General features: G+C 48.0%; 1 protein-coding gene across 14 annotated transcripts in view; it reads right to left on the bottom strand.

Moving 5' to 3' along the window:
* Positions 1-11,212, bottom strand: part of BCL2L11 (BCL2 like 11) — a 71,045-nt gene that overhangs the window by 53,076 nt on the left and 6,757 nt on the right. For 2 of the 14 annotated variants that reach the window (XR_006059557.1, XR_006059559.1), the window contains 2 exons: positions 7,024-7,168; positions 357-508 (listed from right to left, as the gene is read on the bottom strand). The exons of 9 other annotated variants lie outside the window; for them this stretch is intronic. Coding sequence is in view for 2 of the 5 variants with exons in the window: in XM_042248153.2 (XP_042104087.1) it covers positions 8,846-8,898 (53 nt within the window). In the remaining 3 variants the exon portion in view is untranslated. Of the gene's footprint in view, positions 1-356; positions 509-7,023; positions 7,169-8,224; positions 8,899-11,212 lie in introns of those variants that run through there. 3 more of the 14 variants (XM_042248153.2, XM_042248156.2, XR_006059558.1) reach the window with 2 other exon arrangements.

Raw genomic sequence — 11,212 nt, 5'->3', positions numbered from 1 at the left:
GAGGAGTATGTCGAGGCTGAGGCCGACCCAACAAAGGAAAAGCAAACACCGCTGGACTCTGGTGTGGGCAGTGGGGGTCCGTGGGGAGTCCTGACCAGAACAGGGGGGCAACCACAGACCAGGAGTGTGTGGACACTCGGGCACCGGACAAGTGCTCTGAATCACTGGTCTGAAAAGTAGGTCAGGAAACACTGTGTCAGATGGTCTGGCATTCAACTGGCAATTATGTGCGTATGCAGATCTAGAAACCTAACACCGCCAAAGTCCTAAATATTAACTAAGACAAGTCAATGGATGATCGATCTTCTTCCTGCTTTACAGCAGAGTCCAGTCATTCCAAGAACTACAGGACTTACCATTTTCCTTAATGAGAAGTTCCTCTGCAGCACGCGCTGCCGAACTTGAGTTGCCCATACCTTTTCAGGCAGTGCATATGAGGGGGGCCTGCTGGGTACCCACTGAGGGTACACTACCAGAGGATTACAAGACTGAACACTGCAGTTAGTATCTGAAAAACATGTCAAGGATTACTGTTCAATCTCTTCTGACACGAAAAGCCTATCATCCCATATAGAGTAAAGATAAGGGCGAAAGACACGATTTCTCAAATGTAGTAGCACTGGGTTGGCCAAAAAATTAGTTTGGGTTTTTCCATTAAGATGTTACAGAAAAACCTGAATGAACTTTTTAGCCAACCCAGTACTTTGAAACCAGAGCCAGTCAACATCAGTTGTGAGCACTTGGTGAAAAGAAAATAAAGGTTTCTAGTTTCACGAAGGCGGGCTCTCCCTGTTCTCCGAGGTCCTCCTTTCTCACAACTAAAAACTCTGGATTTTAACAGGCAAGCAGAGGGTCTTCCCTGGAGGCTCAGTAGTAAAGAATCCACCCGCCGATGCAGGGGACATCAGTTTGACCCCTGGTCTGGGAAGAGGCCACACGCGGTGCAGCAACTAAGCCCGTGCGCCACAACTAGCGGGCCTGTGCTCTAGAGCCTGGGCATCAGTCGCAACTACCGAAGCCCTCTCACCCTAGAGCCTGCTCTCTGCAATAAGCAAAGCCAAAGCAACAAGCAACCCACACACTGCAACCAAGAGCAGCCTCCGCTCGCCGTAACTAGAGAAAAGGCCTGTGCAGCTGTGAAGACTCATCACAGCCAGAAAGAAACACACAAATGAAATTAACAAAATAAGTAAAACAAGCACAGAGGACTGAGCGGGAAACGGGAGTGTGCTCCCTGGGGACCATGGGGATTGAGGAATGACATGGGGGTGACTCTCCTGGATCCTCCGATTACCCTCCATACCCCCAGCCGCAGCACTGCAGACGCCTGCAATGCAATCTCCAACAGGCAGAGGAAAAACACAGCAAGGAAAGCCTGTCTGCCTGAGCCTAAGGACTGGGGGATGGGGCTCCCCCAGAGCAAAGTCTCTTAGCCACACCCACCGGACTGCAGCGGAGCACTGAGCGCCACCCATCCCCCACCCAGCAGGAGTGCCCCCTGCTCTGCAACCAGCCAGCTGGTGCGGCAGGTCAGGTGCAGAGCTGGCCTCCCAGGTGATGCGCAGAGCAAACAGAAGGTGCTGCAGTCCCACCCTGGGGGCCGCATGGAGAGCTGACCCTGCTGTTGTTCAGTCACCAAGTCGTGTCCCCCTCTTTGTGACCCCGTAGACTGCAGCCTGCCAGGCTACTCTGTCCTCCACGGGCTCCTGGAGTTCGCTGACCCGCCACCCTGACGAAGCAGCACGGAAGCAGTAACAGGCTGGGTGAGTCGCCACTACCCATGTGCGTGTGAGCGCACGCACACACACACACACGCACACACGCCCACACACACAGTAACAGGGTGGGTGAGTCGCCACTACCCATGTGCATGTGAGCACGTGCACACACACACACACACACACGCCCGCACACACACAGTAACAGGCTGGGTGAGTCGCCACTACCCATGTGCGTGTGAGCGCACACACACACACACACGCGCGCGCGCACACACACGCACGCACACACACACAGTAACAGGCTGAGTGAGTTGTCACTACCCATGTGCGTGTGAGCACGTGCACACACACACAAAGACACAGTAACAGTCTGGGTGAGTCACTACTCATGTGCGTGTGAGCACACACACACACAGGCTGGGTGAGTCGCCACTACCCATATGTGTGTGAGCACACACACACACACACATGCACACACGCACAGTAACAGGCTGGGTGAGTCACCACTACCCATGTGTGTGTGAGCACGCGCGCACACACACACACACACACACACACACACACAGTAACAGGCTGGGTGAGTCGCCACTACCCATGTGTGTGAGCACACACACACACACGCAGGCATGCATACTGTCCGTGGGCCCAGCCCCCACCTCCACCTCACGCTGATGAGCAATGAGACAGAACAAGTCAGAGTGAGTCACCTTACCTGTGGCAGGGGGAGGGCTAGCGGGAAGCTGAACCTGCCCAGCCCCTGGCAGCAGTAAGGAAACCCACTGGCGCCGCTATCCCAGCCTTAAGAGTCAGCAGGACCCGGTGGGTCACCAGGTCTCCACAGCCACCCAGCATGAAGGGGGAACCAGGCGTGGCAGGCAGGGCTGGCGTTCGCCCCCCTCCAGCCTCCACTGGTGTCAACAGGGAGCAGAGAGGAGCTGAGCCTTGGCCCCCCCCCCCCGCGGAAACAAGGCCTGCAAGTCAATCCTCCACCTTTTCCCCTCCTCGAATCGGCAGGGCAGGGCTGAGGGAGCATCCGCCCCCAGTGGGGCTCCGTGAAGCCGCATAGTCAGTGCCCTGCTGCGCTGGGAAGGGATCCGAAGGGATCTGAACGTCCACTCCCCAACCCCGGCAGGAGCAGGCAAAATCTTAGAACTGAAAAATACATTTAGAGTAAAAAAGCACTGGACAGGACCAACAATAAGAGTGGAAGTGACAGATGAGAGTTGGCTGACATGAACCTGATCAACAGAATTTCATCAGAAGAGAGAGGGTATGTGATGAAAAATGAACAGCCATCTCAGGGACCTGTGAGACCCCAACACAACACTCATACTCTCCTACAGGAGTCCCACAAGAGGCAGGAAGGGACTGGGAAAGTATCCAAAAATGTAACAGCTAAAAACTCCCCAAACTTGGCACAAAACATCAAATCACAGATTTAAGAAGCTGAGTGAATCTCAAAAGAGATAAACCTAAAAAATCCAAGCCACATTAAATTTCTAGAAGCGAAACACAAGGAAAACCCCCAGGAGCAGCCAGACAGAAACGACACATCACTTACAGGAAAACAACTTGAGTGACAAAGGATTTCTCACCTACAACCATGAAGGTCAGGAGGAAATGACATGTTTCTCAAGCACTAAAAAAAAAAAAAAACAAAAAACCAACAGCTATCAACCACAAATTCTATATCCAGTGAAGATATCCTCTGGGGTGGAGGGGAAATAGATTCTCAGACGAAAGAGGACTAATGATTGTTGCTAGCAGGCCTGTCACTGAAGAATGATCAAAGGAGTCCTCTAAATAGGAAGGAAATGATAACGCTCTTGGAACTTCAGAAACGAAAGAACAGTAGGAAGGGAAAAAAATGGAGGTACATCTAATAAACTAGCCAACTTTTCAGGAGTTTAAGTTATATTTGATGGTCAAAACAATAATAATAATACTAGTGTCATCTGACATAGTACTCAGTGTATATGGAAGAAATATTTTAAGACATTTAAAAATCAGGGCAGAAGACTTCCCTGGTGGTCCAGTGGTTATCAATCTGCTTTCCAGTGCAGGAAACATGGGTTCGATCCCTAGTCAGGGAACTGAGATCTCATATGCTGTGGGGCAATTAAGCCCACATACCACAACTATGGACCCCATGTGATCTGGAGCTTGTGTATCACAACTAGAGAAGCCTGTGCACCTCAACAAAAAAGTCCCACATGCTGCAACTAAAACCCAGAAATAAACTGAAAAAATTTAAAGAAATAATAAAATAAAATAAAAAACAGGGCAGGATAAAGGGACCTAAAAGGAAGAAGTAAGGTACCGACGCTGAGCTGAAGCCGTGTAACAGTGGTGTCAGAGTCGCAGATGGAAGCTACAAGTTACACAGGTACAGTGTAACCCCAGAGCAAATGTGACGGCCTCCCCAGCGGCTCAGCGGTGAAGAGTCACCTGCAGTGCAGGACACTGGGGTTCGACTTCTGCCTCAGGAAGATCCCCTGGAGGAGGAAACAGCAACTGACTCCAGTATTCTTGCCTAAAAAGCCCCATGGACAGAGGAGCCTGGTGGGCTACAGTCCATGGGGTCACAAAGAGTCAGACGCAACTGAAGTGACTGAGCGCGCAGGGCAGTTATGTGTAAAAAGACTACCAAAAAAAGAGAAAAAAACAAGATGGAGTCGTAAAAAGTGCTCAAATAATTCTTGGTAAGACTGAAAAAAAGCAACACAAAAAACGGAGGAGACAGAAAGACGGTGAGCTGGCAGACTCAAGCTCTAACACATCAGCAGCCACCCTGAACGCAAGCGGCCTTCGCACACAGCTGAGCAGACAGGCTGAATGCGGGAGAAAAAACAGGATCGTCTAAAGATGCACTGCGTAAAAAAAAAAAAACCCGTACTGCAAATACAAACACTGCTAATACCTTTCACAAAAAGCAGGAGTGGCTACATTAGCATCTGATAAAGTAGACGTCACAGCAATGATAGAAGGATCACTCTAAGAGGAAGACATAATTCCAGCTGCGCTCACACCTAACAGTGCCTCGCAGTATACGGAAGAAAGTCTGACAGATACGAAAGGAGAAACAGACAAATCCCCTACCACAGCCAGGGCCTTCAACACTGCACTCTGAGCTACTGACAACTAGACAGAAACTCAGGAAAGATACAGAGGCGCCAGCAACACAAGCAGCTGGTAAGATCGAATGGACAGATACGGACTGACACACCATCCCACAGCAGCAGGAGACGAACGCCCCAGCCCACGGGCACTCCTGGGCCATTCCCCACACAGACCGTGTCGTGACCCACAGAACAAACCCCAACAAATTTAAAAGCACTGGATTCATTCAGAGCGTGTTCTCTGACCATACTGGAATCACACAAGAAAACAAGAGAAAGACAAGACAATCTTCGAGTACCTGGAAATGAAACAACACACGTCTAAACAGTCTAGGGTCAGAGGGTCAAAGGAAACAACACAGAAGTCAATGAAAATGAAAACAGAACATATCAAAACGTGTGGGATCCAGTCAAAGCAGGAAGAAGAGAAATTTATGACACTGAATGCTTACAGTAGAGAAGAGGAAAGGGACCACTACTCTAAACTCCTACCCTCAAGAAATTAGAAAAAACGAAACAGACACACAGTAAACAGCAGAACGATGAAACAACAGAATTGAAGACAGGAAAATAATAGAGGAAAGTAAATGAAACCAAAGGCTGGTTTAAGAAAAATCAAAACAGACACACTCTAGAAAGACTAAAAATTCCAGAAAGGTTGAAACATAGGAAAATACAAGCATCTGGATGCACGCTCTGCTGTGATAGCCCATCTCATCCCTGATATTGGTAGTTTATAGTTTTCTATAAGTTATAACCAGGACCGAGACTAAAACAACTTTAGAAAATTGCACACTCTGGGAAACTGTTTGGCAATTTCTTAAGAAAAGCTAAACTACCATCTGACCCAGCGACTGCATTTCTGGACATTCACCCCAGAGAAAAGAAGACTCACGTTCACACACAAACCTGTACAGGAACAGTTCTGTTGTGGCGAATGGCCATCTCATAGGAGAGCGGACAGAGACAAACAGACGCAAAAAACCTCTGCGAGCCTCCAGCACCCCAGTGTTCCTGCCTGGAGAATCCCGGGGATGGGGGAGCCTGGTAGGCTGCCGTCTGTGGGGTCACACGGAGTCAGGCACGCCTGAGCGACTTAGCAGCAGCAGCCGCAGCCGCAGCTGCAGCAGCAGCGCTCCAGCGAGCTGTCACCACGCACGCGTCAGGTAGTGGCCAGGCTGGCAGCGAGGCAGCGGCTTAAAAATGAAGGCCGGTGCCCGTGGCTTTCAACTGAAAGCTGCCCAAAGACATACCAGAGGGCACAGTTTGATGTCCAGGGCGAGCTGGCAAATGCCCCCAAGTCCCAGCTATGCCAGGTCCCTGCCAGGGCCTGCCAACAGGGAAACGAGGCACGCGCAACACACACAGCGTCCTGGGTGGGCCTCAATGGTTTCATGCTGAGTGCCCAGAGCCAAGTTCCAAGAGCCACTTACGGTACGGCATCTTGATAGCATACTTAACAGGACAGACGTGCAGACAGGCCACTCAGATTCACGGCTGCTGGGGGTTAGGGAGCAGAAGGAAGGTGGCTGTGACTATAAAAACGTGCAAGAGAAACCGAGGGATGGAATTCTTCTGGATCCAGACCGTCCTGGGGGGTCACTCAAACCTACACATCTGATAAAATGGCACAGAACATACTCCCACGCACACAAACGGAGTCCATGTGAGGCTGCTGAAATTTACATACGGCAGCGGGGTTCTAAAATGTCCCGTGCTGGCTATGATGTTGTGGTTGTTAGTCCCTCAGCTGTGTCTGACTCTTTGCGACCCATGGACTGTAGCCCGCCAGACTCCTCTGTCCATGGAATTCCCCAGGCAGGAATACTTAAGTGGGTTGCCATTTCCTTCTCCAGGGGATCTTCCCGACCAAAGGACCGAACCCACGTCTCCTGCATTGCAGGCAGATTCTCTACCGTCTGAGCCGCCGGGGAAGCCACTGTGCTATTTAAACAAGATGCTGCCACCGCGGTGAACTGGGTAAAGGACACCTGGGACCTCTGTTCTCTCTTCCAACTGCATGTCAATCTATTTTTACCTCAAAGATTTGGGGTTTTGTAATAGATGTAACTTAAAAATGTCTAGAAAGCTGTAACTTACTAAGTTGTTAGGAACCAGTGAAGAAGCTGTTCACTCTCTGCCATCACTTTCTGCCCCCCACAGGACACAGTAATACAGACTACCTGTTTCTCTTGGTGTCCGAACGAGAGACGTTGGGGTTTGGAGGCCAGAACCAAGTCTTCAGCAAAGAAAACTATCATGAGGATTTGTGGGCAGACTTATGGTGCCCAAGGAACCAAATCACTCCACCTTCCACCTTCTCAAAACCTGCATGGATCACAGAGTTTAAAGAGGTGAAACAAAACCGATATTTACATTTACCTGGAGAGTAGATCTTACAAAGCTCATCTGATGTTTAAGGTGCTTACAAGATTAGGGTGATTACTTTCACTCATCTGAGTCAACAAAAGAAACCAAAGGAATAAGTTCCATGGAAATGAGGTGCTTTGAGAGCAAGAGTCAGGTCTGGCTGCTAAAGCACCAAGCTGTGTCCAGCTCCCTCATCTGCAAGGCCAACCCATTCTGTTAGAGCCGAATGCTAGCCACAGACCTAATCTGACTTTTTTCTAGTAGTCCCACTTAAAGAAGTAAAAAGAAACTGGTAAGGTTAATATCAAAAAATACTTAATGCCCAAACAAACATACGAAAAGATGCTCAACGTGACTAACCATTAGGGAGCTGAGAATCTAAACCACACGGAGTTATCACCTGACTCCTGTTAAAATGGCTACTGTCAGAAAAAGATAACAAACGCTGGTGGAGGATGTAGAGAAAAGGAATACTGATGGTGGGAACGTAAATCAGTGCAGCCACGGTGGGAAACAGTTATCAGTTCAGTTCAGTTCAGTTCAGTCGCTCAGTCGTGTCCGGCTCTGTGACCCCATGAATCGCAACACGCCAGGCCTCCCTGTCCATCACCAACTCCCGGAGTTCACTCAGACTCATGTCCATCGGGTCAGTGATGCCATCCAGCCATCTCATCCTCTGTTGTCCCCTTCTCCTCCTGCCCCCAATCCCTCCCAGCATCAGAGTCTTTTCCAATGAGTCAACTCTTCGCATGAGGTGGCCAAAGTACTGGAGTTTCAGCTTTAGCATCCTTCTTTCCAAAGAAATCCCAGGGCTGATCTCCTTTAGAATGGACTGGTTGGATCTTCTTGCAGTCCAAGGGACTCTCAAGAGTCTTCTCCAACACCACATTTCAAAAGCATCAATTCTTCGGCGCTCAGCCTTCTTCACAGTCCAACTCTCACATCCATACATGACCACTGGAAAAACCATAGCCTTGACTAGTCGGACCTTAGTCGGCAAAGTATTATCTCTTCTTTTGAATATGCCGTCTAGGTTGGTCATAACCTTGCTTACAAGGAGTAAGCGTCTTTTAATCTCATGGCTGCAGTCACCATCTGCAGTGATTTTGGAGCCTGTTTCCACTGGCTCCCCATCTATTTCCCATGAAGTGATGGGACTGGATGCCGTGATCTTCGTTTTCTGAATGTTCCTTAAAAAACTGAAAACAGATCTACTGCAGGACCCAGCCACCCCACTTTTGGGTCTGTATCTGAAAGAATGGAAAGTAAGATCTCAAACAGAAATATGCACATCCACGTTCACAGCAGTATTATTCACAACAGCAAAGCGATGAAAGCAACCCAATGTTCACCAACAAATGAATGGATGCAGAAAGTGTGGTTTATACATACAACGGAATCTGATGCAGCCTTAAAAAGGAAGGAAATCTGCTTCACGGGTTACAATGTGGACGACTCCTCAGGACATTATGCTGAGTGAGATAAGCCAGTCAGAAAAAGTCAAATACTGTGTGATTCCACTCACTGCTGCTGCTGCTGCTAAGTCGCTTCAGTCGTGTCCGACTCTGTGTGACCCCACAGACGGCAGCCCACCAGGCTCCACCATCCCTGGGATTCTCCACTCACATGCGGTACCTAATTAGAGTCATCAAAACTCACACAGAAGGTAGAATGGTGGCTGCCAAGAGCTGGGTGGGAGAGAGAAACAGGGAGGTGCTTTAACGGCTACCAAATTTCAGTAGTGTATGACGAGAAAGCTCTAAGAACTGGCTACACAGCAATGTGAAGACGCTCAACATGACCACAGAGTATTCTCAGGAACAGTGAAGACAGTACGTTTTGTGTTTATTACGATAAAAAAATCTATAATTTAACCCACTATATTCAAAATATCTCAGCTTACAATTCATACAAGAAAGACTGAGGCATTTTACTTTCTTTCTTCAACCCTAAACCTACAAACCGCAGCGCTCGCGGACACTGAGTGACTGACCTCTCGGCTGCACTAGTCCCAAGGCAACAGCTCGATGCTCCCGGGTGGCTTTCCCCTGGGCCTGTGCTCCCACCACCATACCATCACTCCTGCACCACACACCTGACAGCTGGACCTAAATAACAAAACCTATTTTTTGACAGGCGTGGGCAAGGTCATCTTCCTGCAAAGACTTTTTGGGAAACCTTATTTGTCCCTGGTCAGCTCTCTGTAAAGGCAAAGCTTGAATGACTCTGAATATCCTCTAAGCACCTCCTCCTCCTCTCCAAGTCTCATCAGGACCTTCGGGATGTCATGTCCCCACTCTGAGAGCTCATAGTTTAAAAGAGGGGCCCGTTACCAGCTATAAGGATCACAGGCACAAGATGCTGAGGGATTGGACTTGAAGAACAACTCAATTAACTCCCACCAATGGATTCTAATGCGCCAGGAACAAGTATAACATTTACCACAGAAAGTATGGGAGCTGCTAAAAACCAGCATTCACCTATACTCAGCCTTTCTGAGCTCTGATCTGCAACTGCTTAGACTTCATCTTCAAAGCATATCAACTTGTACAGAATTCAGTGCACATCTGAATCAAACACATCCAGGGCACACTCCCCAGAAAAGGCACCCTGCCAATCAACACCTCTGCTAGTGATTCTGATGAGAAGACACAGCTCACTAATTTCAGATAGCATCGGCCAAGGTCAGTCCACCCAGGGGGTAAAGAGAATAACATCTGGTAAAAATGAAAAAACTGTCTCTCTTACAAATATTTTTTGAAGATATCTTCAGAAAAATTGAGGACAAAGAAGACAATGGAAAGACATTTATAGCTCAAACATCTGTTGTATATCCTAGACAAGACTTTACATTCTCAGGACAAAATCACAACATACACGCTCTCCACCCCATCACTCAGCAGAAAGCTGAGAAAGGAAGCCCTAAGGAAGGACCTCTTTCTAACCTCCCATTTGAGCTGCCGCTGGTTGAAAGCAGTCATAATGACCTCTTTGTGAAAAATGTACTTTGCGACAAATTATCAGAAGCTTCACTGAACATCTTAATGGGTATGGCTGAGCAAGGAGTGCTACTCATGGCCATGCAGAGAACAAGTTGATCAAATCATCACACTGAAGTGGTCCCCAGGCACTGAAGTATTTTAAGAATAGCCAGGAAAAAAAGTTATGGACTACGAAAGATGCAAGTTTTATTCTTTAACACACTCACATCTTAATCCCCTCCCCCCATCAGTAATTCACTCCAATCCCAATAAATCTCCCAAGAACTTAATACTGAAAACTTGATGCATTATCCTCAGACAAACCCCTCCAAACTTATCATTTAATCCTGCGCATTAACCTCTAAGTTATCACACCAGCCTGTGGGAATGCGGTTAATACTATAAAATTACACCTCAGGATCCATTATTTTATATTTCATAGGTAAAACCATAACTTCGCTTAATAATTTAGATTGTGATCTTGCTAAAGCTGTACATCTGTCACCTCAAGTAACGGTGCTTACCTTATAATTAGCTTGCTAAACATCACCAGAAAAAGCACTCATGCCCATCCCTACTTAAACAAAAACAAAACTACCACACCCACTATTCCTGGTTGAAGGAGGAATATTCCAGGCAATGAGAAACTATTTCCATGCACTAAGCTACCTGCAGAAACTGATTCAAAGGTCTGCAGGGGGAAACTATAATAGCTTCCGAAGGATCCTTCAAAAAAAAAAAAAAGCATGGTGTTTTTAAACATCCACAAGCTTCCCTGGTGGCTTGGATGGCAAAGGATCTGCCTACAATGCAGGAAACCTGGGTACTATCCTGGGTTGGGAAGATCCCCTAGAGAAGGGAAAGGCTCTCACTCCAATATTCTTGCCTGGAGAACTCCACGGACAGAGGAGCCTGGCAGGGCTACAGTCCATGGGGTCACCAAGAGTCAGACATGACTGAGAGACTAACACTTCTCACATTTTCATTTAAACATGTACACTGTAAAACCACATTAACTCAT

The sequence above is a fragment of the Ovis aries genome, chromosome 3, assembly GCF_016772045.2.
Source record: "Ovis aries strain OAR_USU_Benz2616 breed Rambouillet chromosome 3, ARS-UI_Ramb_v3.0, whole genome shotgun sequence".
Classification (NCBI taxonomy): Eukaryota; Metazoa; Chordata; class Mammalia; order Artiodactyla; family Bovidae; genus Ovis; species Ovis aries.
Note: the sequence above shows the minus strand (reverse complement) of the source record. Positions and strands in the feature narration are given on the sequence as shown.